Source organism: Microtus ochrogaster, linkage group LG2, assembly GCF_000317375.1.
Source record: "Microtus ochrogaster isolate Prairie Vole_2 linkage group LG2, MicOch1.0, whole genome shotgun sequence".
In the NCBI taxonomy this organism is placed as follows: Eukaryota; Metazoa; Chordata; class Mammalia; order Rodentia; family Cricetidae; genus Microtus; species Microtus ochrogaster.
The window spans coordinates 34,600,121-34,621,526 of record NC_022028.1 but is presented as its reverse complement, the minus strand read 5'-3'; the positions used below and the strand labels follow the sequence as shown (position 1 = coordinate 34,621,526).

General features: G+C 51.8%; 1 protein-coding gene across 1 annotated transcript in view; it reads left to right on the top strand.

The window, feature by feature from the left end:
* The window catches only part of Col13a1 (collagen type XIII alpha 1 chain), a 138,135-nt gene that overhangs the window by 90,613 nt on the left and 26,116 nt on the right, over positions 1-21,406 (top strand). The window contains exons 17-27 of the mRNA XM_026785388.1: positions 106-132; positions 1,117-1,152; positions 9,869-9,913; positions 11,149-11,181; positions 13,598-13,624; positions 16,788-16,874; positions 17,433-17,486; positions 18,575-18,619; positions 18,942-19,010; positions 19,866-19,889; positions 21,159-21,221. Of these exons, the coding sequence (XP_026641189.1) occupies positions 106-132; positions 1,117-1,152; positions 9,869-9,913; positions 11,149-11,181; positions 13,598-13,624; positions 16,788-16,874; positions 17,433-17,486; positions 18,575-18,619; positions 18,942-19,010; positions 19,866-19,889; positions 21,159-21,221 (510 nt within the window). The remainder of the gene's footprint in view (positions 1-105; positions 133-1,116; positions 1,153-9,868; positions 9,914-11,148; positions 11,182-13,597; positions 13,625-16,787; positions 16,875-17,432; positions 17,487-18,574; positions 18,620-18,941; positions 19,011-19,865; positions 19,890-21,158; positions 21,222-21,406) is intronic.

Genomic DNA, 21,406 nt, shown 5'->3' with positions numbered 1-21,406 from the left:
TCTGGGGCTCTCTGCTCCAGCCTGGAGCTATCTGGGGCTCTCTGCTCCAGTCTCCACTGTGAACATGACTAACCTAATCCACTCACCTTCTCCTTATTTCTACAGGGTTTACCTGGGCCTCCTGGAGCAAAGGTGAGTGCTCCCCTAAGTGGTAATGGGTGCTCTAGGGAAGGCATTCCCTGTAGGGGATGCCAGCTGAAAGGGACTGGAACTGAGTGATGGATTAAACATGGTCCGTTTCTAAAACATCTCCTCCTCTTCTTGGACTGTTTTGATCCTAATATGTAACACCTTTCTTGGGTGCTCAAGCTGGCTAAGCAAGCTCTGTTTTTGGCATAGAAGGTACCCTCCGGGGTTGAAGGTGTAGTTTAGTGGTTAAGGGTTTGCCTAGAATACATGAGGCCCCGGGTTTGAATCCCCAGTGCTTCATAACCAAAGTGTGATGCTTCTGTCCACAGCCAGAAAGCAGAGGCAGGAAGGAACAGAGGTTCTATGTGGCTACATAGCAAGTTAGAGCCAGCCTGGGCTACAGGGGACCATGTCTTAAATAAATAAATAAATAAATAAATAAATAAATAAATAAATAAATAAATAAATAAGGATGTTTTTGTTTTCTAAAGAATTAAAAAAAAGAAAAGCACAATCTTGACTGCCTGGGAGTTTGTGTTCTAGTAGAAAACACAAGGCAGACAGATGTCATGACATGGTCATAGTGTCCCCAAAACTGTCCAATATGGAAAAATCTCCAAAGTGATCTGATCCCTTGTGAAATGTTGCCTGGCAGCCCACAATGGCAAAGGCAATTGCACTTTGAAGTCAGAAACCCTGGGGACCAGAGGGCATAAAGCAACGAGGGTGGCCACCGCGTTGCAAACATAAATGCAGGGAGCTAGGAGGGGCTGGGAAGGAGATTCATTGGGAGAACCAAAAACGGGATGTCCCGGGTGTCCCAACAGCTGACCCCTTGCGGCACCTTTCAGCCATCAGAACCGTCTCTGGGGACCTTGGGGGGACCTCCCAGGGGGGTCATGGGGAGGCAGAAGGTGGCGTTGTGTAGCAGAGAGTACCAACTGGTCTGGTATGAAAAAACATTTGGCTTTTTTTTTTCTTCCCCAGGGAGATCCAGGGATCCAGGGTTACCATGGCCGCAAGGTAAGCAAGAGGGGGAGGGAAGACGCTACCTCTTCTGTGGGGAACCCAAGAGGGGCCTCATTACAGGGATGCACACAGCCAGGGCTGGGAAGGTAAGAGCATATGCTCACACCTGTGCCAGCCATATGTGCCTCCTTGTTTATAAGATTGTCTGAATACTCAGAACCGATGGGACAGGTCCTTGGTGGGCTGGCAGTCCAATCCATCCCCAAGTAAGGGAGTGTCTCTCTTATTGGCCTGGCTGGCTATATCTGGTATCTGGACTGGATGAGCCAGAATACTGGGCCCCTCTAACACAAGCTCCGTGCTGAGCCTAGAAGGGGGTGTAAACAGACCCAGCCCTGCTTGAGAGCAGTTCTCAGGCCAGATGGACAAGCATTCCCACCCATATTGCCCTACCAGAAGCTAACGATTAAGTGCTACTACTACAAAGCACTCTGAAAGCAGGGTGGAAAGAGTTTAAGTGGGAAGAGTTAAAGCAGTCAAGTGCTCAGCCTATGAGTGGGTGTATCAGCTAGCTAGTGCTGTGTAACAACGTATCCCAACTTGACTAGCTTAAAAATCATGATTATTTCTTATGTTTCTGTGGATTGGTGACCTGGGGTTCTACAGTTCCACCTGGGTTCACGGGAGTAGAAACTTAGCCTATGATAGCTAGGAGGGTAAAGGTAGCCTTATTCGGGCCTGTGGGTGGTACTGGCTGGTGGCTTCTGCTCTCCAGGTGCCTTTCATCAAGCTGGATAGGCTTCCCCACAGCAAGGTAGGCTTAGAGCAGCCTCCAAGGTGGGAAGGTTCAGTGCATGAGCACCCTCTGAAGCATCATCTTATACCACACTTCCTAAGGACCTTCTGTTCAAATGGGTCACACAGCTACGTTACCTGCAGCAGCATAGGAAGAGACCTACTTCTGATGGATGGATTGAAGGGGCAAGAAAGCTCTCTGACTGTTTGCAATGGACCTCTGCGATCCCTTAGCAGATCAGAAAGGAAATAGTATTTTAGTAAAGGAAACTATTTGAGCCAGGGCCCGGAAGCAGTTACTATAATAACTGTAAGAGTATAATACTTTCGATGACAGCCAGGACTTATGAGTGCCAGCAGTAGGCCAAGCATTGTCCTGCAATGCAGCCTGCACTGTTCCCAATCCTATACTCCTTGGGAACTGCTATAATTTGCTCCCACCTAGCACATGGGGAAACTGAGGCTCACCCGAGTCTCAGCTAGAAGTCAAAGAATTCAAATCAGGTCTGGGTCCTTCTCATGGTACCAGATGCAACAAGGATTCCCAGTCATTGGCTGGGAAGCTCCAGAATCCTCCAGAACCTTCCAGAAGGGGGAAAATGCAGCGGGAAGGAAAGGTATGGGTGGGGGAAGGAATCTTGGAAAGAGAGACTCACTCAGCTAGGAGTACATGCCCCACTCTGGTTCTGGAGGCTGCCATTAGCTGTGGTGTTTTATGGGTGCCTGGTGGGGGAAGCGGTGAGACACCAGAGCTCTTTAATTAGTTCTGCATAAACTGAGAGGCTTGCATTGTGTCAGGAAGTGGAAATTACAGCCCCCACGGTTGCCTCCATCCACTCACTCAGACTCACAAAATTTACTGCCTCCTGGCGCAGCACGGCTCGGTTTTCCCATTAGCAGTCAGGTCAGATCTTCCAAGCTGTGAAGGGGTGGAGGCCTGTCAGAGGGGCCCCCGGGGTCACGGCTATGCCCTTGTCTGGGACTGTTGTGACCAGCAGTGTCTACCTCCGCCACAAACAAGCGTAATCCCTCCAAAACGGAATGTGGGAAACAGTCGTCTTGAGGCTGGAGAGAGCCCAACTGCTGGCTAGGGTGTCCCGATACTGGGGGACCTGGAGCCATGTCCATCCTCCATGAGGGCAGATGGTAGCAGGGGTCAGTCAATCCAGGCATCCCTGCATCTGCAGAGGAATGCCGCAGTTCTGTTGAGGGAGGGGCAGCTCCTGGGGAAGAGGACGCTGGCTCAGGCAGAGAACTCTAGCCTGACAGAACGGGATTCTGCTGCTTTCCTGGGATTAGACATGAACAAGTCCTATGGTGACCCTCCAGAAAAAGAAAAAAGAAAACAGTTCTAGCTGCATCCAAGATACTTCCTCATGCCAGGTGCCAGGGGAGAGCCAGAGGTCTGGAACCACTGGCCTGGACTGGTAACAGGTGCGGTTGAGGTTACAGTCCCTTCTTGCTCAGGGAAGCCATGGCTTCCTGGAGGCCTTACAGAGCTCTGTGAGCCATAGCCTCTTGGCACCTTGTTCCCCAGTTGTGTCTAGGGCAGTCAGAGCCCCCTCAGCCCAGCCTCTCATGCTGACTTCCTCATGGTGTCTCTCTTTGCTAGACCACGCCTCTCTGCTCCTCCATAGAAGTCTCTTTTCACAATTTCTAACAGTCAAGGCCGTAACTGTCCCCTCTACCTTTCTGAACCTTCACCCCTCCTAGCAACCTCGCAGGTAACCTCAGCACCCCACACCCCTGCCATTCTCCCTCTTCTGGTGCCCTCGTCCTATCGCCAACTCCTCTGTGCCTCCTGGTCCACTAGCAGAGGGGTCCCCTTTGAGGAGACAGACACACTGGGACTGTGGTGTCCTGACCCCGGCAGTCCTTGTGCCCAAACAGACACTCGCTTCCCTCTCAATCCTGACACGGAGCAATTGTCACTCGTGCTCGGTCAAGTGCGGCCATCCTCTGTGTCTTAGTTCAGCCAAAGTGCAATGGTATCTGTCTCACTCCAACCTCACCAGAACCAGGGCTGAGAGGCCATTATCCCCCAGGTGTTACTACTTTGCCTAAAGTTTCACGGTCGGTGAACATGCTGGAATCAGAAGCACGGTCTCTCCAGCCTGTCTGAAAGCACCTGTGGATCCTCTAGGAGAGGAAGGCTGAATGACGCCCCCCCCCTTTACCCATCAGTCTTCTCTATCTTTCCTCCCACTTTGTGCTTCACTAAGGTGCAAGAAGGAGAAATTAATTTGGGAGAGGAGTGAACATGGATGTCAGAAAGATGTTCCCCCTCCCTCCAAGGGAGCCGTGGCCACCAGTTATGGTGACACGGAGCTGAGAAAGATACGCACCCACCCCATCAAGGTCTCTATGGGAGAAGGGGAGCCCTTGGTGTAGCAGACAGACCTGCCTCATGAGCTCCACTTGCTTGGCACACAAGGTGGAGTTTAATTTCTCAGCCTGTGAAGTATAAGGATAAGGCACTAACTCCATCTCTCTACCGGCTGGACCAAGTCTGTGTCCACTCAGCCAGGACAGCAAGGATTACGTCACTACTAGCTCTTTGAGACCAAAACCCAGGGTGACTGGCACCCTTGTGCAGCCCTGTACCTGCCCAGGGCCACCCTCCTGCCTAGACATTGCATATATTGTTGTGCACCCATGCGGTACCTGTTTGGCCCAAGTTGATGGCTAGCATCCATCTTAACTCCGCTGCACGATACAAAGCGTGTTTCGAACATCACACATCACAACCTCAGCTCTCGTTCAGACTAGTGTGGGGCACAAGCCTACAAACCTGATGGGAGCTCACCCCCTGGTGCACCCCAGACCGTCTGCATGGGTCTTTGTAGAGGACTGTAGCTAGACACACATTCTGAAGGAGATAGTTAGTTCTGTGGGATGATGACCAGCGTTGTGAATACTCTCTGAACCCCTCCCCCATGCCAGGCAGGGTGCCAGGCACTCCACAGGCATCACTTTATTGCCCCGCCCCCTCGTTGAGCTAACCTTAAACTCATTAGGTAGCTGAGGATGACTTTGAACACCTGATCCTTCTGACTTCCCGAGTGCTGGGGTTTTATAGCTGTGCTGCCCCACGCCTGGCTTAGTGGGATGCCGGAGATTGAGCCTAGGGTTTTGTGCAAGCATTCTACCAACTGAGCCTCATCCCCAGCCCCCGTGCACCATTGTGCTGTCTCTGTTAAATCCACCTCTGAAAGTCAGATTTTTTTGATAATCTCTAGCAAAACATGGATCACAGAGTCTGCCTCCCTCTAGCCTACAGTTGGGAGGTGGTAACACCTGATCTGTCTAAATCCAAAACCTTACTACTCTGAATGACTTTGCTACCCGCGTGTTAGGGTCTCCAAGGGAAATTAGTGTTCTGAAAGGCTTTCTCCCTCATCTTCCCAGGAAGGACATGAGGTGGCAGCTGAGATATCCTCTTTGTGGAGACCAAGAGCTTGGCTGGGTTCAGATCTTGCAGCACAGAAGGTGTAGGCACATGGGTGCCTTGTTTAGATGAACTGAGAGTGTGCTCTGACCAGTGGAGTGACCCTAGATAGCTGAGCTGATGCTTGCTTCTAAACCAGCTCTTATCAAACCGCCACTACTCCCGAATGATCCCTGTGGCCCTCTGGCTCACAGAGGGTTTAAGTGACCCAAGCTCCCTGTGGCATTTCCAGGCAGCAGAGGGTACATAGCATTTTCTGTCAATGTTGGGAAGTCCCAGTGAGGACATCCAGACTCTTGAAATGGGTGCAGATAAGAACAGGGAGACATGGGCCTCAAGGGGACGGGACAGCCCCAGCCCCCACTCCATGACCTCTGGGCTCTGCTCTGCCCTCCAAAGTCCACAGATTAATTAGAACTGACTACACAACCAACCGATTTCAAATTGCAATTACAAGCCAGCCATCCTTCCAAAGCCCCAAGCCTTCAGTGGGGCACCCGACCCAGGAATTCCCTGGATCACTCCCTGCCAGCCCTAATTACCGGAGGACCTGGGATTTCCATGGTTCCTTGGGTCCTTGCTTCTGGGCAGGGAAGCTGGGGAAGTGGGAACTCAGTCACCTTTTTCCAGGAAAAGTATTAGGTCTCCTACCCTCATCTCTCCAGCTTTTTCAATCTAGGGGCTCCCCAGCTTTCCCAGCCCACTCGCCAGACAATCTCCCATCCCCTGCAGAGAACAAAGATGCCATGTCACTGGCCCCTTGTAAGAGAGCCCTGGCCCCGAGTTAGGGAAAGCCATTCATCTCCCTTGCCTGCCGGCCCTTTGCTTGGCTGCAGAGCTGACATTGAAGCCCCACCCCTATTCCAGACAGACTTCTTGCCAAGTCCCTGTGCAGCTCGTTCAACAAACAATAAATCATCAATTAGGAGGCCACACCCATTGGTCAAGCTTGTGCCATCCTGTCATCTCTGGAGAGGATGGGTCCTTCTTCCTAGAAACTTCAAAGGACAGAGAACCTGTTTATTCTGGGGGTGGGGACACGTGAGGGGGCTCCTAGGAGTTGGGACAGGCCTTCAAGATCACTTAGTGTGGCCCTAACCATGTGTCTCTTGAACCACAATGACTGCAGTTTCCCCCTCCCCACATGCAGCTTCCACCCATTGTTTTTTGGCACCCTGTTAAAGAGCCAGCGTCCTCCAAAGGTGACTGGCTGCCTGGGAGTCACAGTCATCGCATGCTGGGCAGTGGAGCCAAGACCCTTTGGGGCACTTGGAGCATCCACTTGCCCAGCAACAGGATGGAGAGCCCCACCACCACCAGGGAGTCTCTGGGATCCCTACTGGAAAAAAAGAGAGCAATCAAAACCATAGGCTTGGACAGCTGTGAGACACAAGCCACAAAGCCAAGCACAGCACTGAGCCAGCAGAGCCAAGCCGAGCACAGTTCCACCTGTGCCTTTGGAACTGAAAAAACTCAAGAGGGCAATAGAAAAGGAGGCCCTAAATCTCACAAAGGCATGCCATGGCTTCAAAGTGTGTCGCTGTCCTTCAGCCATGGCCACGCCAGCCCCCACTTCCCCCTCCGGAGCAGCGTCTTGGATCCTGAAGGGTGCCTCGCCCCCAGCCAGGAAGCAATGCTCTCTGGCCTATCCAGAGGTCAGACAGGGCAAGCCCCTAGGCTGGAGCTGAGCAGCGAAGCTAATGCATGAAGAGAGCCCCGGGTGTGGGGTCAGCCTGGCGCCCCTGCTTCCTGCCCAGCAAAAAGGGCAGGAGGGAGGGAAGTCCTGAGGCCCTGAGACCAAGATCAACCAAGGGGGGCTGGGGGTGAGGAAGAGGGAGCTCAGCCACCCTACAGAGGACCGCTCCTGAGAAGGAAGTAAGGATGGCTGGTTCTTTTGTGTGCACAGGCTTGCCTTTGCAGTGTCAAGCCAGCTGAGCTAAGGACAATCTGGGTTAGCCCATGTGGGTGGCTTCTCAGCTGCCCTCCAGCTCCAGGCTGTTTCTCCCCAGTAGAAGCATCCTTGGCCATCCTGGAGGCACAAGAGGGGACAGTGGAACCCCACCAAGACCCCCTTCTAGACTTGTATTTTTATCCAAAGCTAAGACGCCTTTTTCTGGAACCGTGGACCAGACCTTTCCTCCCCGGCTCTAACTGATCTCCCTCCCCAGAACCATGCAAGCAGCCAGGGTGGGGCTGGGGGCAGAACTGGGGGGAGGGAATAGATCTCACTGTGCAAAAAAGAAGCGTGGACTCGGAGAGAAAAACAGTCACGCTGACACCTAGACCAGCGTCACACACGGGAGGTGGGAAGGATCTCAGAGACCTTGCAGAAAGCTCGGGAGTAAACCAAACAGGAGCTTCTGAGCAGCTTCCCAAGGTGACAGCCCTCCAACATCCCTGCACACACAAAGGGACTCTATCTAGGGCAGTGATTTTCAACCTTCCTAATGCTACGACCCTCTAATACAGTTCCTCATGTTGTGACCCCCAGCCATAAAATTACTTTGTTGCTACTTTGTAACTATAATTTTGTTACTGTTATGAATCACAATGTAAAGATCTGATACCCAACCCCCAAAGTGTGTTGCCACCCACATGTTAAGAACCACTGGACTAGGGATACCTCCTAGCTAAGTCAGAGGGGTGGAGTCCATTGGAATCTTATCAGGGGACCTGTTCCTCTAGAGATGAGTGCCACTGAGGACCCTGAGAAGTCTTTAAGACCACTGTGGCCAAGATGGCAAAGTTCAGAGAAGGTCCTCCTGCACCCTCTGCTGGCCACAGAGCAGACTTGCCCGTGTGGACCCCTCGGGTACCCTGAGCAGGTCAGGGTAGAAGAGGATTTTTTTGGTGTTTGGACATAAAGGTTGGGGGTTTCTGTAGAACTCAGGCGCTTGGCTGGAAAAGGATGAACGCATTGTAGTGTCTGTCCCAGATGGGCAGGAATGTGTGTACAGATGTCGAGTGCACAGCAAGCTTTGCGTGGTGACACTAGTCTGTGACCCCGAATCATCAGGAGGCCGAGGCAGGAGGCTCACAATCCTGCCTGGGTGACAGAGTTAACTCAAGGCCAGCCTGCACAGCTTAGTGAGGCCGTGTCTCAAAATTAAAGGTAAAGACATCTCATGGGAATAGAGTTTAACAGTAAAACGATTGCCTAGCGTACGTGAAGCTCTGGGTTCAGTCCAGTGTTAGGGGTTGGGGATACAATGTGAGGACCCAGAACTGGGGCATGGGGACAGTAAAGGGGTCTCACAGAGTCCTAAATACGCCTTTGAACTGAGGAAGCAGCAGAGAGTCGTGAAGCCATGTAAGTGGATGGTACTTTCAGGATCACAGTGGTTTATCTTCACCAAGAAACAAGGATGGACACAGACTTCAGAGTACTGGGCTCAGGAGCCCAGGAGCCCCCGTGCCTTTTATCTGTGGGCAGCGGAGACCAGGAAGTTGGAAGCCTCGTTATCTAGCTCATGTGCTGGGGGAGGAGACACCATTAGGGAGGGCCCGGCGTGGAGGAAGAGTGGAAGTCTCTCTCGCCTCTGTTAGAGAAGGGAGGGCAGGAGCAGTCCTGTGAGAGTCTGAGCAGATAAACCAGTACAGGCCAGGCGGAGCCCCAGTAGGAGTCCGTGTCTGGGCTTTGGCCTTCCCTTCCCTGGCATCACTGTCAGCACCACTGAGGCAGGCAACAGCAGGCTGGCAGAGCCTGCTGCATCTTCATACTGGGGTGCCGTGTGGGGTTCAGAGCGTGAGAAAAGAGCTGTCCCTTAGGCAGTTGGATTGAAGTCTTGACTCCCCTTTTCTTGCCCCCCCCCTTTGTCAGTGGCTGTCATCTCCTGACCCATTTCATGATGGTGTGAGTGCCTTCCTGGTGCCTCCAGCTCCCCAGCTCCTGTAGACCTGATGGTTGCGGGAGAGAGGAAGACCTTGAAAGTAAAGAGGGACAGAGCTGAGATGGCAGAGCTCTGCCCACGAACCTCAGAAAAGCTGCAGCTTGTGTGTGGCCAGGCAGTATCAGACAGGGTCCTGGAAAAGTGAACGATAACTCACAAGCCCCAAGAGCGAGGAGGCCCTGGGTAAAAGTAGAGAGAAGCACATGTCTGACCCAGCAGTGGGCATCATGTTAGCAAACCTGCTGGGGATGAAAAGGTCTGTGGAAGGTAAGTAGTCACATGGCTGCTCTTGCCACAGGCTGACTCCAGGCCCAGCATTGTTGAGGCAGAAGCATCCTCAGCTGCAGATCTAGTTCAAGGGCATCTCCCTGGCTAGGTTTTGTGTGTGTGTGTGTGTGTGTGTGTGTGTGTGTGCGCGCGCGCGCGCGCGCAGCGCTTGTTACCCCCATCCTCCTCTTCATCTCCCTCCTCTACACATATGACTCAAGTCTTCCTGCAAGATGATGTCACGGAACTGGGGGAAGTGGCCCATGTGGTTGCTGCCATGGCAGGGTCCCCTGACCCATGGGGGTTGGATGCTCAAGCTTGTGGGCCATAATGCTGAGTCTGATCCTTTTCTCGTGGTTTCTCTTTCCAGGGAGAACGGGGCATGCCAGGAATGCCCGGCAAGCATGGAGTCAAGGTACCCATCCCTCCTTGTGCATATTCCTCTCCAAAACTTCTTGGATCCTTCCTTCTCACAACCTGTTGGGAAAATGGGGTCAGCCCTCCCTCAACCACGCCCCTTTGTATATCTGTCTTTCCTAACATGAAGTGAGGCTAAAATGATGTGGCTCTGGTTGCCTCCTGGGCTTTCTGGATCATAAAAACCCTCCTCAGCTATCAGTTCTAGTATGGTCCTGAGATCCAAAGAAAACAAGAATCCCAACGTCCTCCTCTTGGGCATGATGATGATGTATGCAGTGTTCTATCTGCACACCAGAAGAGGGTACCAGATCTCATTACAGATGGTTGTGAGCCACCGTGTGTTTGCTGGGAATTGAACTTAGGACCTCTGGAAGAGCAGCCAGTGCACTAAACCTCTGAGCCATCTCTCCAATCCCTCTTGGGCTTTTCTAAATGGAACTTTAAACAACATTGTCACCTCAAAGTATGTGGCCTTGGGGAAATATGAAAATGAATTTCGCAAACCAGGTGTGGTGGTACACGCACGTGATCCAGCACTTCGGAGGTGGAGATAGGAGGATCAGGAGTTCAGGACCAGCCTGTACAACTGCACATAAATGGAGTGGTGCATGCCTATAACGCACTGGGAAGAGGGAACGGGGGTCCTGTGAGCTTGCTGACCAACCAGTCTAGACAACCAGTGAGCACCAGGTTCAGTGAGAGAGCCTGCCTCAAAAACTAAGGTAGAGAGCAGTAGAGGAAGAACCTGGCATTAACCGCTGGCCTCCACATGTGTTTACATGGGGGTATATCCCTACAAACACATGTGGATACACACATACACAACACAGAAAGGAAGGAGTGGGGTTGCTCCCGGTTCTTGAGGGCCGAGGTCTTGAGAGCTGTGAGTGGCAGTAGCCCCACTTATACAGAAGAGTGTACTCTACTTTGGCGAAACCAGTGCCTTCCTATGGAGTGGCCTGATAGTCTCCACCCTTTGGCCACAGGGACCTAGCCCAAGCTTCTCTGTCCCCACTGTACATTCCAGTGAAGTCCCGGTAGTTCGGCAGATGGACAGCCCATATTCCCATCCTCAAGTGTGCTTTTGGGGTGCCAAGCTCAGTATGTCACATTCTCCCACATTCGGGCATTGCTGGTTGTCAGTCAGCATGGAAGGCCAGGCGGAGCTGCTTGGCTAGCTGCCTCTGAACTCAGAGAACCTCATGCTTATTTTTTTTTTTTCTCTACCAGGGGGCTCCTGGGATTGCCGTGGCAGGGATGAAGGTTGGTAGACACTGTTGCTCTATGTATTAGGGGCAGAGTATCATGAGACCACAGAGCTGGGGCATAGGGGCTCAGCGGCATGGCAGTGGGACCCAGGGGAGAACAGAGGTTTCAGCCAGGTCTCCAGCCTCCATTCAGGGCCTCCTTTGCCTGCCACTGAGAGAAGCCAGGTCTTTCCCAAACTCAGAACCAGCTTCCACCGGCTTCCAAAGTCTACAAAAGAGCCAATATCTTTTCCCTGAACCCTTTACTAAGCCAGTGGGTACCATGGGGATGCCCAATGGTACCCAATCTTGATCTTTGCAGCAGCTCTGCTCATCAGGGTCACCATTACCACCCTTCTTCCTGGGATGCTCCTAACCTGCCCATCCTTCTAGGGTGGCAGTTCTCTCTTTTTTTCTTTTTTCTTTTTTTTTTGTTTTTAAAACAACCTTTTCTCATTTTATGTACCAACCCCAGTTCCCTCTCCCTCCCCACTCCCACTCCCCCACTTTCCACCCACCCCCATCTATTCCTCAGAGAGGATAAGGCTTCCCATGGGGAGTCAACAAAGTCTAGCACTCACTTTGAGGCAGGATCAAGGAAAGGAGTCTCTCCGAAGATGCTTCAAAAAGCCAGTTCAAGCACTAGGGATAAATCCTGGTCCCACTGCCAGTGGCTCTACAGACTGCCCCAGCCACATAACTGTCACCCACATTCAAAGTGCCTAGTTTCATCCTATGCTGGTTCCCTCACTCAGTCTGGAGTCGGTGAGCTACCATTTCCTCGGGTCACTTGTTTCTGTGGGTGTCCCCATCATGGTCTTGATCACTCTGCCCTCTCTTTGACTGGACTCTGGGAGCTCAGCCCAGTGCTAACTGTGGATCTCTGCATCTGCTTCCATCAGTTGATGGAGGAAGTTTCTATGACGACAATTAAGGTAGTTATCAATCTGGTTATAGGGGAAGGCCAGTTCAGGTACCCTCTCCACTGTTGCTTAGGGTTTTAGCTGGGGTCATCCTTGTTGATTCCTGGGAATTTCCCTAGTACCAGGTTTCTTGCTAGCCCCATAATGGCTCCCTCAGTCATGATATCTCTTTCCTTTCTCTCCCTCTCTGTCCTCCCCCATCTCTGCCATCCCATTCCCTCAACTTCTCTTCCCTCTTCCCTTCTCCTCTTCCCCTCCCCTTCTGCCCTCCCTTCCCCCCTCCAAAGACACCCACAATTTTCTCAGGAGTTCTTGTCTATTTCCCCTTACCAAGGGGATCCATGTATGTCTCTCTTAGAATTCTTGTTACCTAGCTTCTCTGGGGTCATGGACGATAGGCTGGTTATCCTTTGCTTTATATCTAATATCCACTTATGACTGAGTACATACCGTGTTTGTCTTTCTTGATCTGGGTTACCTCACTCAGGATGATTTTTTTTTTCTAGTTCCTTCTGTTTACCTGCAAATTTCAAGATGTCGTTTTTTTACCACTGTGTAGTACTCCATTGTGTAAATGTACCACATTTTCTTTACCCATTCTTCGGTTGAGGGGCATCTAGGTTATTTCCAGGTTTTACTATTGCAAACAATGCTGCTGTGAACATAGCTGATCAGATAGCCTTGTGGTATGAGTGTGCATCCTTTGGGTATATGCCCAAGAGTGGTATTGCTGGATCTTGAGGTAGATTGATTCCAATTTTCTGAGAAACCGCCATACTGATTTTCAAAGTGACTGTACAAGGTTGCATACCCACCAGCAATGGAGGAGTATTCTCTCATTCTGTGTCTGTGTTTCTGATCTTAGCCATTCTGACTAGTGTAAGATGGTATCTCAGAGTCATTTTGATTTGCATTCCCCTGATAGCTAAGGATGCTGAGTGTTTTCTTAAGTGTCTTTTGGCCATTTGATATTCTTCTGTTGAGAATTCTCTGTTTAGATCTGTACTCCATTTTTCAGTTGAATTATTTGGTATTTTGTTGTCTAGTTTTTTGAGTTCTTTATATATTTCAGAGATCAGTCCAATGTTTGATGTGGGGTTGGTGAAGATTCTTTAGTTGACTGTTGTTTTGTCTTATTGACTGTGTGTTCTTGGGCAATTCTCAACCTGTGGACCATAGCCCCTTTGTGAGCCATTTGACCCTTTCACAGGGGTCGCCTAAGACCATCCGGAAACAGAGATAAACATTATGATTCATAACAGTAGCAAAATTACAGTTGTGAAGTAGCAACAAAAATAACTTTATGGTTGGGGGTCATCACAACGTAAAGAACTGCATTAAAGGGATGAAGCATTAGGAAGGTTGAGACCCCGGAAGCAGCCTCCCAGAAGGCTTTTATCCTGGAGTTTGGCCTGAGCAGAGGAAGTACCCCTCCCTCCAAGCAGAGAGCCCTTGTCCCCCCCCCCCCCCACTCTCTCTCTTCACTAAGTCTTCTTTGTTTCCACACAGGGCGAGCCTGGGACTCCAGGAGCCAAGGTACTGATGAAAAGGGAATCCTGCGGGGCATAGAAAAAGGAGATTGACTGTGGAGTGAGGCTGGCAGGGACCACCAATCTGCTTCTGGCCCCCTGAGGCCCAGCCAGGGTGTATGTGAGCAGACTGCAAGGAATCTCCTCTTTCCTAGCCCTGCATGCATGCATGGCAGCTATGCATGCAGGCAGGGCTTTCCCTGCATGCATGGGGGAAGGGGAAGGGCGGGGAGGCCGTGATATGCTGTCCCCTGCACTTCACCTGGTGCCTCATTTTATCTAGAACAACAGCAGATGTAGCATGACAGAAATGGCAAACGAACTTGAAAATCATTGTGTTAAAAAGTCTTCTGTGTGGCTGGAGAGATGGCTCAGAGGTTAAGAGCATTGCCTGCTCTTCCAGAGGTCCTGAGTTCAATTCCCAGCAACCACATGGTGGCTCACAACCATCTATAATGGGGTCTGGTGCCCTCTTCTGGCCTGCAGGCATACACACAGACAGAATATTGTATATATAATAAATAAATAAATAAATATTTTAAAAAAAAGTCTTCTGTGGAGTCAGGCCAGGTGTACAGGCCTCGAATCTTGCCTCCATGGGAGGCTGAGGCAGGAAGGTCCCAAACTCAAATTAAGCACACTCAACTTGGTAAGACTTTTGGTCAAGGGAAGGATAAAAGAGGGCTAGGAATAGTGGATGTGTGCTTATCTGGCAATCAGGAGGCCGGGGGGGGGGGGGCTGCTTAATGTGCTCTGGGAAATCCTGAAAAGCCAATACAGTATGCAGTCCCCATATATTTATCTGAACACCTCTTGTTTACAGGGAACCTGGGGATAGTTGTCTGGAAACCCTGGTCTCTGATTCCACCCCATCCTCCCCTCACCACCATGACCTTTTATCGATGGCTTTCTCTTATCACAGAAAGATGCAAGGAAGCTAGGGCCCCAGGTGTGCTGGGAAAGACGGCAAAGAGGGTAGGACAGAATGCCTCAGGGGACACCGGCCCCAGGGGCTCCACCCTGTAGCTACTGTGCTGGGTAGACGTGGTGTGGAAGAAAGGGGTGTAGCATGGACCAGCCAACCTGGGGACACAAACCCTTCCAGAAGTCCTTGGCTACCAGCGAAAGGCCAGGGAACAAAGACCGTACCTCGTCATCTTGTTGCCAGGCTTTTCTGTAGATAGGACATGTGTCTTTTGCTCTAGCTATTGGGAGTGCAGGCAAAAACCCGCCCCAGGGGCAGCCCAGACAAGGCTGGGCAGTGGGGAGCTAGTCAGGCCTTCCTTTTCCCCACTTTGCCCCAAAGTCCCCCAGATCATGTTCTTGTATACAGGAATGGCATTACCACACTCTGCACTGTTGAGACAAGAATTCTAATGCCAACCTGAATCAACTCCCTGCTGATTGTTGGGGGTGGGGTGACCTTTCCATTGGGAACTGCTCTGGAGTGAATTATGCCCCCCAAAATTCATATGCTAAAGCTCAGAGCCCCAAGGTGTCTGTACTAGAAGATAGGGCTTTTAGGGGATAATAAAGGTTAAATGAGGTCACAAGGGTGGGACCCTAACCTGATGGCCCTGGTGGACTTATCAGAAGAAGATAGTCTTCCTCTTTGCCAAGTGAGAACAGACAGAAGACAGCCATCTATGAGCCAGGAGAGCCCTGTCCCTTCTCCCTTGCACAGGCACCCAGATGGCAGTTGGCCATGATAAGAGATTAGCCCTCGGCTATTTCAGCCACCCAGGAACAGTGTTTTGTTACAGCACTGTGCTGGATCATACAGACACTGTGGAGGCAAAGTGAAGACGGTACCCTAAGAGGTGGGCCACGCGAGACCTGGAGGAGACTGGCTCTGCCGTTAGCTCAGTAAGGGGCCATCCTAAGTCACCTGTCTCAGGGGGCAGACTGGCTCCATCTCTGAAATGAGGCTTGGATTCCAGTAGCCCTACAGGACTCGGCAATTTGTGCCATGGGGACAGATAGCTGAGTTCTTTAACACTGAACAGAGCTGAAGCAGGGACTCATGAATCAATGATCCACAGACCAAATGAATCAATAGCAGAACTTCCGGCCTCTCAGCCCTGGAGGCAGAAGCCCAAGGGCAGGGGGGGGGGCAGGGAGTACGTTCTTGAGCCTTTTGCTCTCCAGTGATTTAGGACAGTTTTCATGACCCCTCAGCTTGCAGAAGCTTCACCTTGTCTACTTCCATTTTCGTGAATCAGCTGTGTGTCTGTGTCTGTGTGTCTGTCTGTAGACTTCCCCATCCTATGATGTCATGGGAAAATGGGGTCCTATCTCCTACAGCGTGATCACCTTCATATTTGATCTTAACTGATCCTCAGTTACCCAATTTCCAAAACAGGTCATTTTCTAAAGTACTAGAGGTTAGGACTTCAACACCAAACTTTCCTGGAACACAATTTAGTCCACGACACAAACTTCTCAAAAAGGACATTCTGGCCTATGGGTTCTGTCTAGAGGCAAGAGAAGGCAGACAGAAAAGACAAGGGCCAGTGTGGGGGGAGAGGGGAGGGGACAGGAGGCAGACATAAAGGCAACAGCAAAGTGGATACAAGGGGGAATTCCCAAGCTCTGACCTTCCAAACTGCTCTCCTCTCCCTTCCAGGGACTCCTAGGAGAGGGGGACTCAACTGTGTACTGTGCCCAGGGTTTCTGCTCCATCCTGAGTTCTAAGAGCCAGGATCACATGGGAACAGAGCAGGGGTGTCAGCCACTGCCCGTCCGAAGAGCATTAGGAAAGAATAAGTCAGGATGAAGGTCCAACAGGAAGCAGAGGCCAAGGGGCTGATAGACAAGAGCCAGGGGAGCCACAAGGGAGGCAGAGGCGGGTTATCTCTGTGAGTGCGAGGCCAGCCTGGTCTACAGAGCAAGTCCCAGAACAGCCAGAGCTACACAGAGAAACCTGGCTTGAAAACAAAACAAGAAGGGCTAGGGGATGTTGCGGGAGGTCCTTCCGCAACAAGGGGAGCAGTGCTCTTAAGATGGTAGGGCACTGCCTCCCCAGACATCCTGAAGAAGCTGTTCTCAGCGCCTCTCTCTCTCTCTCTCTCTCTCTCTCTCTCTCTCTCTCTCTCTCTCTCTCTCTCTCTCTCTCTTCCCCCCCCTCTCCCTCTTCCCTCCTCTCTCTCCCTCTCCCTCTCTCTCCCCAGGGAGAAAAAGGTGATGCAGGCAATGCCATTGGAGGAGGCAGGGGGGAGCCTGGCCCCCCAGGGCTCCCTGGGCCCCCTGGGCCAAAGGTGAGTCATTGCTGGCATCTGTGTCAATAGAGATGTGGAGCCCCAAAGAGGAGCAGGTAGATAGAACCAGGAGGGCAAGGTGTTAAGCCGTGTGGTTGCTGCCTTCTCAGCATCCTAGAGAAACAGTTCCAGCCTAACTCAGCAGGAGCTGTGACTTTGCCAGAGGTGGCACCACCACCCCATGCTCTCTGACCTAGGGTCATAGGTCATGAGGTTGTCACAGTTTGGGTCTCAATGGGGACTTGAGGATGCCTGGACACCATGTCTATCTCTTCTGATATAAGGGAGGAGAGTTAGAAAGCTGTGTCCCCAAACTCTGGTCCACTTTCCAGGGCCACTAAAAGAAGTACTAGAGTGGCCTCTGCCTTCATGCCTCTCCTGACACCGCCCATCCTGAACTCACGGGGATCTCTACCCTGATTCCCAAGGCCTCCATGTCCCCTTCTGCTGCCCAGGCAGGCAGGACCTGGTACAGTGTGTCTTTCCAGCAGACCTCTGGTTCTCCAGTATCTGACCTGGCTGCCCAGTGTGTCCTCACCTCCTTTCTCTGCTTCCCAGGGAGAAGCTGGTGTGGATGGCCAGGCTGGACCCCCAGGACAGCAAGGAGACAAGGTAGAGTCCCCCACAGTCAGGAACAACATGATGAGGATGGCTAGGGGTGTTCACACACAACTCAGGAAACCAACCATCCCTAGTCTAACTTGACCCCAGTGCTGACCCTGGGCTAGCCAGCAATGGTTCCTGATTCCATATTGTGACTGGAACCTCAGAGAAGCATCTGCTGAGACAATGGGTGTGCAAAAGCCTGCCTGGAGAATGGGACACTTCAGCTAAGGAACGCGTCTGAACCCTGGCTTATAGTAGCTTCCCAAGCCACAGATCTAGATGGGAACTCCTTCCTCTCCAGTTCTCCCTGCCTCTTTCACAGGCCCATGATAACCAAAATGCTGAGGTGGGAGGACACAGAGACAGATCCTCAGAGGGCCAGTGGCAGGGTCATCTGAGCTGAGTTGACAAAGCATTCAAGTTCTCTTTGTCTTTGACTTTGTGTTTTGCCTTCAAAGGTCACGGGAAAACTGGATGTGTGATTTGCCCTTCACTTGACACCCCTCTATTCCATGTCACTTGGTCCTATTTCCATTAGGAACAGCTCCCAGCCCCTGGCCCACCCTAGGACATCAGTATCCCTCTAGCTGTGGTATCCCTGGACTCCGTGTTTCGCCCTGTGGTTCCCTCTCTCCCAGGGAGAGTGGTCCCTAAAAGGATTGCATGGGCTCATTGAGGCCATCACTGGGCACCAAAAAAATGAGCCCCTGCAACCAGTGCAGAATGGAAGTCAGGAAGCAAAGGCTAGAAACCCACCACCAAGGTTGTGACTGCTTTAGGGAACTGGGGAGAGGAGGCCAAAGGGACAGAGGAGAATCTCTAACAACACAGGACAGGAAAAAAGGGATATCATTAAGTGCAAAAGGACCCCAGGTAACTCAAACTCAGAGGAAGAAAGTGCAGGCAATGTTAGGGATGTTTCTGGAAGGTTGCAGAGCCCGCACTGAAGCATACAGGGAGGTTTGTCCGGTTGGCTTGAGCCAAGATGAATGGTCTGCCTGGCCCTTCCGTGACCCCTGAAGTGTAGCTCACTTGAGGACATCAATGCTCACACGTTCAGCCTATCAACCATCTCACTCATTTGTCTGCCACAGGGGCAGCCAGGAGCAGCTGGGGTGCAGGGACCAGCTGGCCCCAAGGTATGTCCGTCTACCTGGAGTTGTAGCACGAAGGGACTTGGCCCTGAGCTTGTGGAGAGGTGGGAAGGGAACGGTGCGCTGTCCCTAGGAAGGAGGTCTGCTTAGCCATGGTGGCTAGACTCATCCATCTCTGAGCCTGTGTAGTTTAAGCTCAAACACACACTGCTCGTTTCTTCCACAAGGCCTTGAGCACCTTGGCAAACAGCCCCGGATGCTCTGTGCCACCCCGTGTCCAGGCAGCTACAGGGACCGCCACCATAGGCTGCAGGCTCTCAGGCCCCTCCTGTCCCAGGCTCTGACTGAGCTCTCCTCTGCCTTCTAGGGCGCCAAGGGTGAACCCGGGAAGGGAGAGATGGTGGATTACAATGGAAACATCAACGAGGCGCTTCAGGTGAGTGGGCTCCTCTGTAGAGGCTGGCGGTCTCCAAGTCCTAGTGGAGATCTTAGTCCAGCTGGTCAAACTTGGCTCTGGGCAAGCAAAGGGCCATTGGGAGTCCCCTTCTTCCCATAAAATGCCACCCCTCAGTGCTCTGGGGGCTCATGGCTTGTGGGTACCCCCTTCACCTGGTAGGAGCTGCCACTCCCTCTCTGAAACACAGTTTTCCGGCAATTTCATCCTGTTTCAAGTTCATGAGTCTTTTAAATAGGTGCCCCATCTTGGCACACTCACTCATGGCTGGCTCATGGTGGCAGTACGTGGAAGAACTGTCCCATGTGCTGAAGGGTTTTTAGCACATTTTAGCCCACTAGACTGGCAGCCCCCACACCCTGTCTTTACTCGGGACCAGGCAGTTCCAGAGCTCCAGTGTGTGAAGCTGTGTGGAGGTGTAGGAGTCTTTGTCAGGGCCAACAGGTCAGCTGCCCGCTGAGCTCTAGGGAAGTGCTTTGGCAGCCTCTGCTCTGGGTTCTGGGAGAAAAAGAAAGAACAGGGGAAGCCCCTGCAGGAATTAAGAAGAAAAGGGGTGCTATGTCCTTCTCGCCTTCAGTTAAGAGCTCACAGCCCACAGTAAGCAGGTCTAGTCCACCCAGGACAGCATTGAGCTTTTGAGAGCCCCTATCTGGATGTTTCCCATCCAAATGACAACCCTTTGGGATGTGTGGGGGTGGCACAGCCCCAAGAGCCCATCTGTGAGGTCTTCCTCCGCCCCGTGCCTTCAGAGGGACATGATTGCAGAGGAGGGCTGGCAGCTGGAGCCTGTTGTCCTCCAGCTAATTGGACTGTGGGTTTGTTTTTTTTTTTTTTCAGGAGATCAGGACACTGGCCTTGATGGTGAGTCGCGTGCACTCCTCCCTGGTTTTCCCTCAGGCACTGGGCTGGGCACGGAGAGTACAGTCTAGAGTTCTGACCTCCAGAAGGCATGGACTGAGCTTCTGGGTCATGCCAGGCAGAGGGTGCAGCAAGCCTGGACAGGGGAGGGAACTGTGTGTCCCTCTGTCAGGGCTATTGGTGGTGACAGCTCCTCATCTACACAGTGGTTCACACAGGCACAATGTGAACTCTGGATGGTATTTGCAATATCTCTGGGGCACAGTTTCTCTCTCTCTCTCTCTCTCTCTCTCTCTCTCTCTCTCTCTCTCTCTCTCTCTCTCTCTCTCTCTCTCTCTCTCTCTCTCTCTCTTGCCCTCCCTCCCTCTCTCTCTTTGGAAAATGAGTAGCAGCTGTCTATGCAATTTCAGTATCTGTGCCTGGAAAAACCCTACAATTCCATGCTGGGTTCTGCACATGTGCCAACCAGCGGCAGGCTCAAGGGAAACATTTGTAGTTATGACAACTGTCACCAACTCCAGCCTCCACGGTGGAGAAGGAAGAGAAGGAAAGGGGCCCCAAGGTTCCAGAAGTGTGGGAGTCTCTTTTCCTCTAATATTTGGAAACCATGCAGCAGGGTGACACACAAGGTGACTCGCACCTATAGTCCTAGGACTCAGGAGGCAGAGACAGGAGCGTCACCCCCAAGTTCAGGGCCAGCCTGGTCTATGTAGCGAATTCTGACCCAGCTGGAGCCACCGACAAGACCTGGTCTCAGACAAACTCTATCTCCAGGGACACCTCATCCCTGGACACTGGTACAAACCACAAGGTTCCAGAACCAATGAACTTTATATGGGAACATTAAAATATATTATTTTAAAAGGTCATTATAAGTAGGGGGGATAGCTCAGTTGGTAATGTGCTTGCTGGACTTTTGAACACAAAGACCCAAGTTTGATCCCTAGAACCCACATTAAAAGCCAAGCATTGGGCCCAGGAGATAGCTCAGCACGTGAAGCTGTTTACTGTAACATACCTGTGACCTGAATGTCATCCAGGGAAAAAAAAGAGAACCAACTCCCACAAGGTTGTCCCCTGACCTCCACATTTGTGCTGTAGCTTGTTTGTGCATGCATGAGTACACACACACACACACACACACACACACACACACACACACACACACCTGAGGAAATGTTACATTTGAAAGTGACTGATCCCTGTAAACCACATAGAGCCCTCTGGTTACAGCTACCCCTTCTGCTATAAAGTTCTTCCTTTCCTTTCTAGGGTCCTCCTGGTCTTCCTGGACAAACAGGCCCACCTGGACCTCCAGGGAGTCCAGGCCAAAGGGTAAGACTTGCCCTGTTGAGGGGTGGGGACTGGGAAGGTGGGGGGCAGAGTGAGGTGTTTAAAATGCTGAAAGGGCCAGGCGGTGGTGGCACACACCTTTAATCCCAGCACTCGGGAGGCAGAGGCAGGCAGATCTCTGTGAGTTCGAGGCCAGCCTGGTCTACAAGAGCTAGTTCCAGGACAGG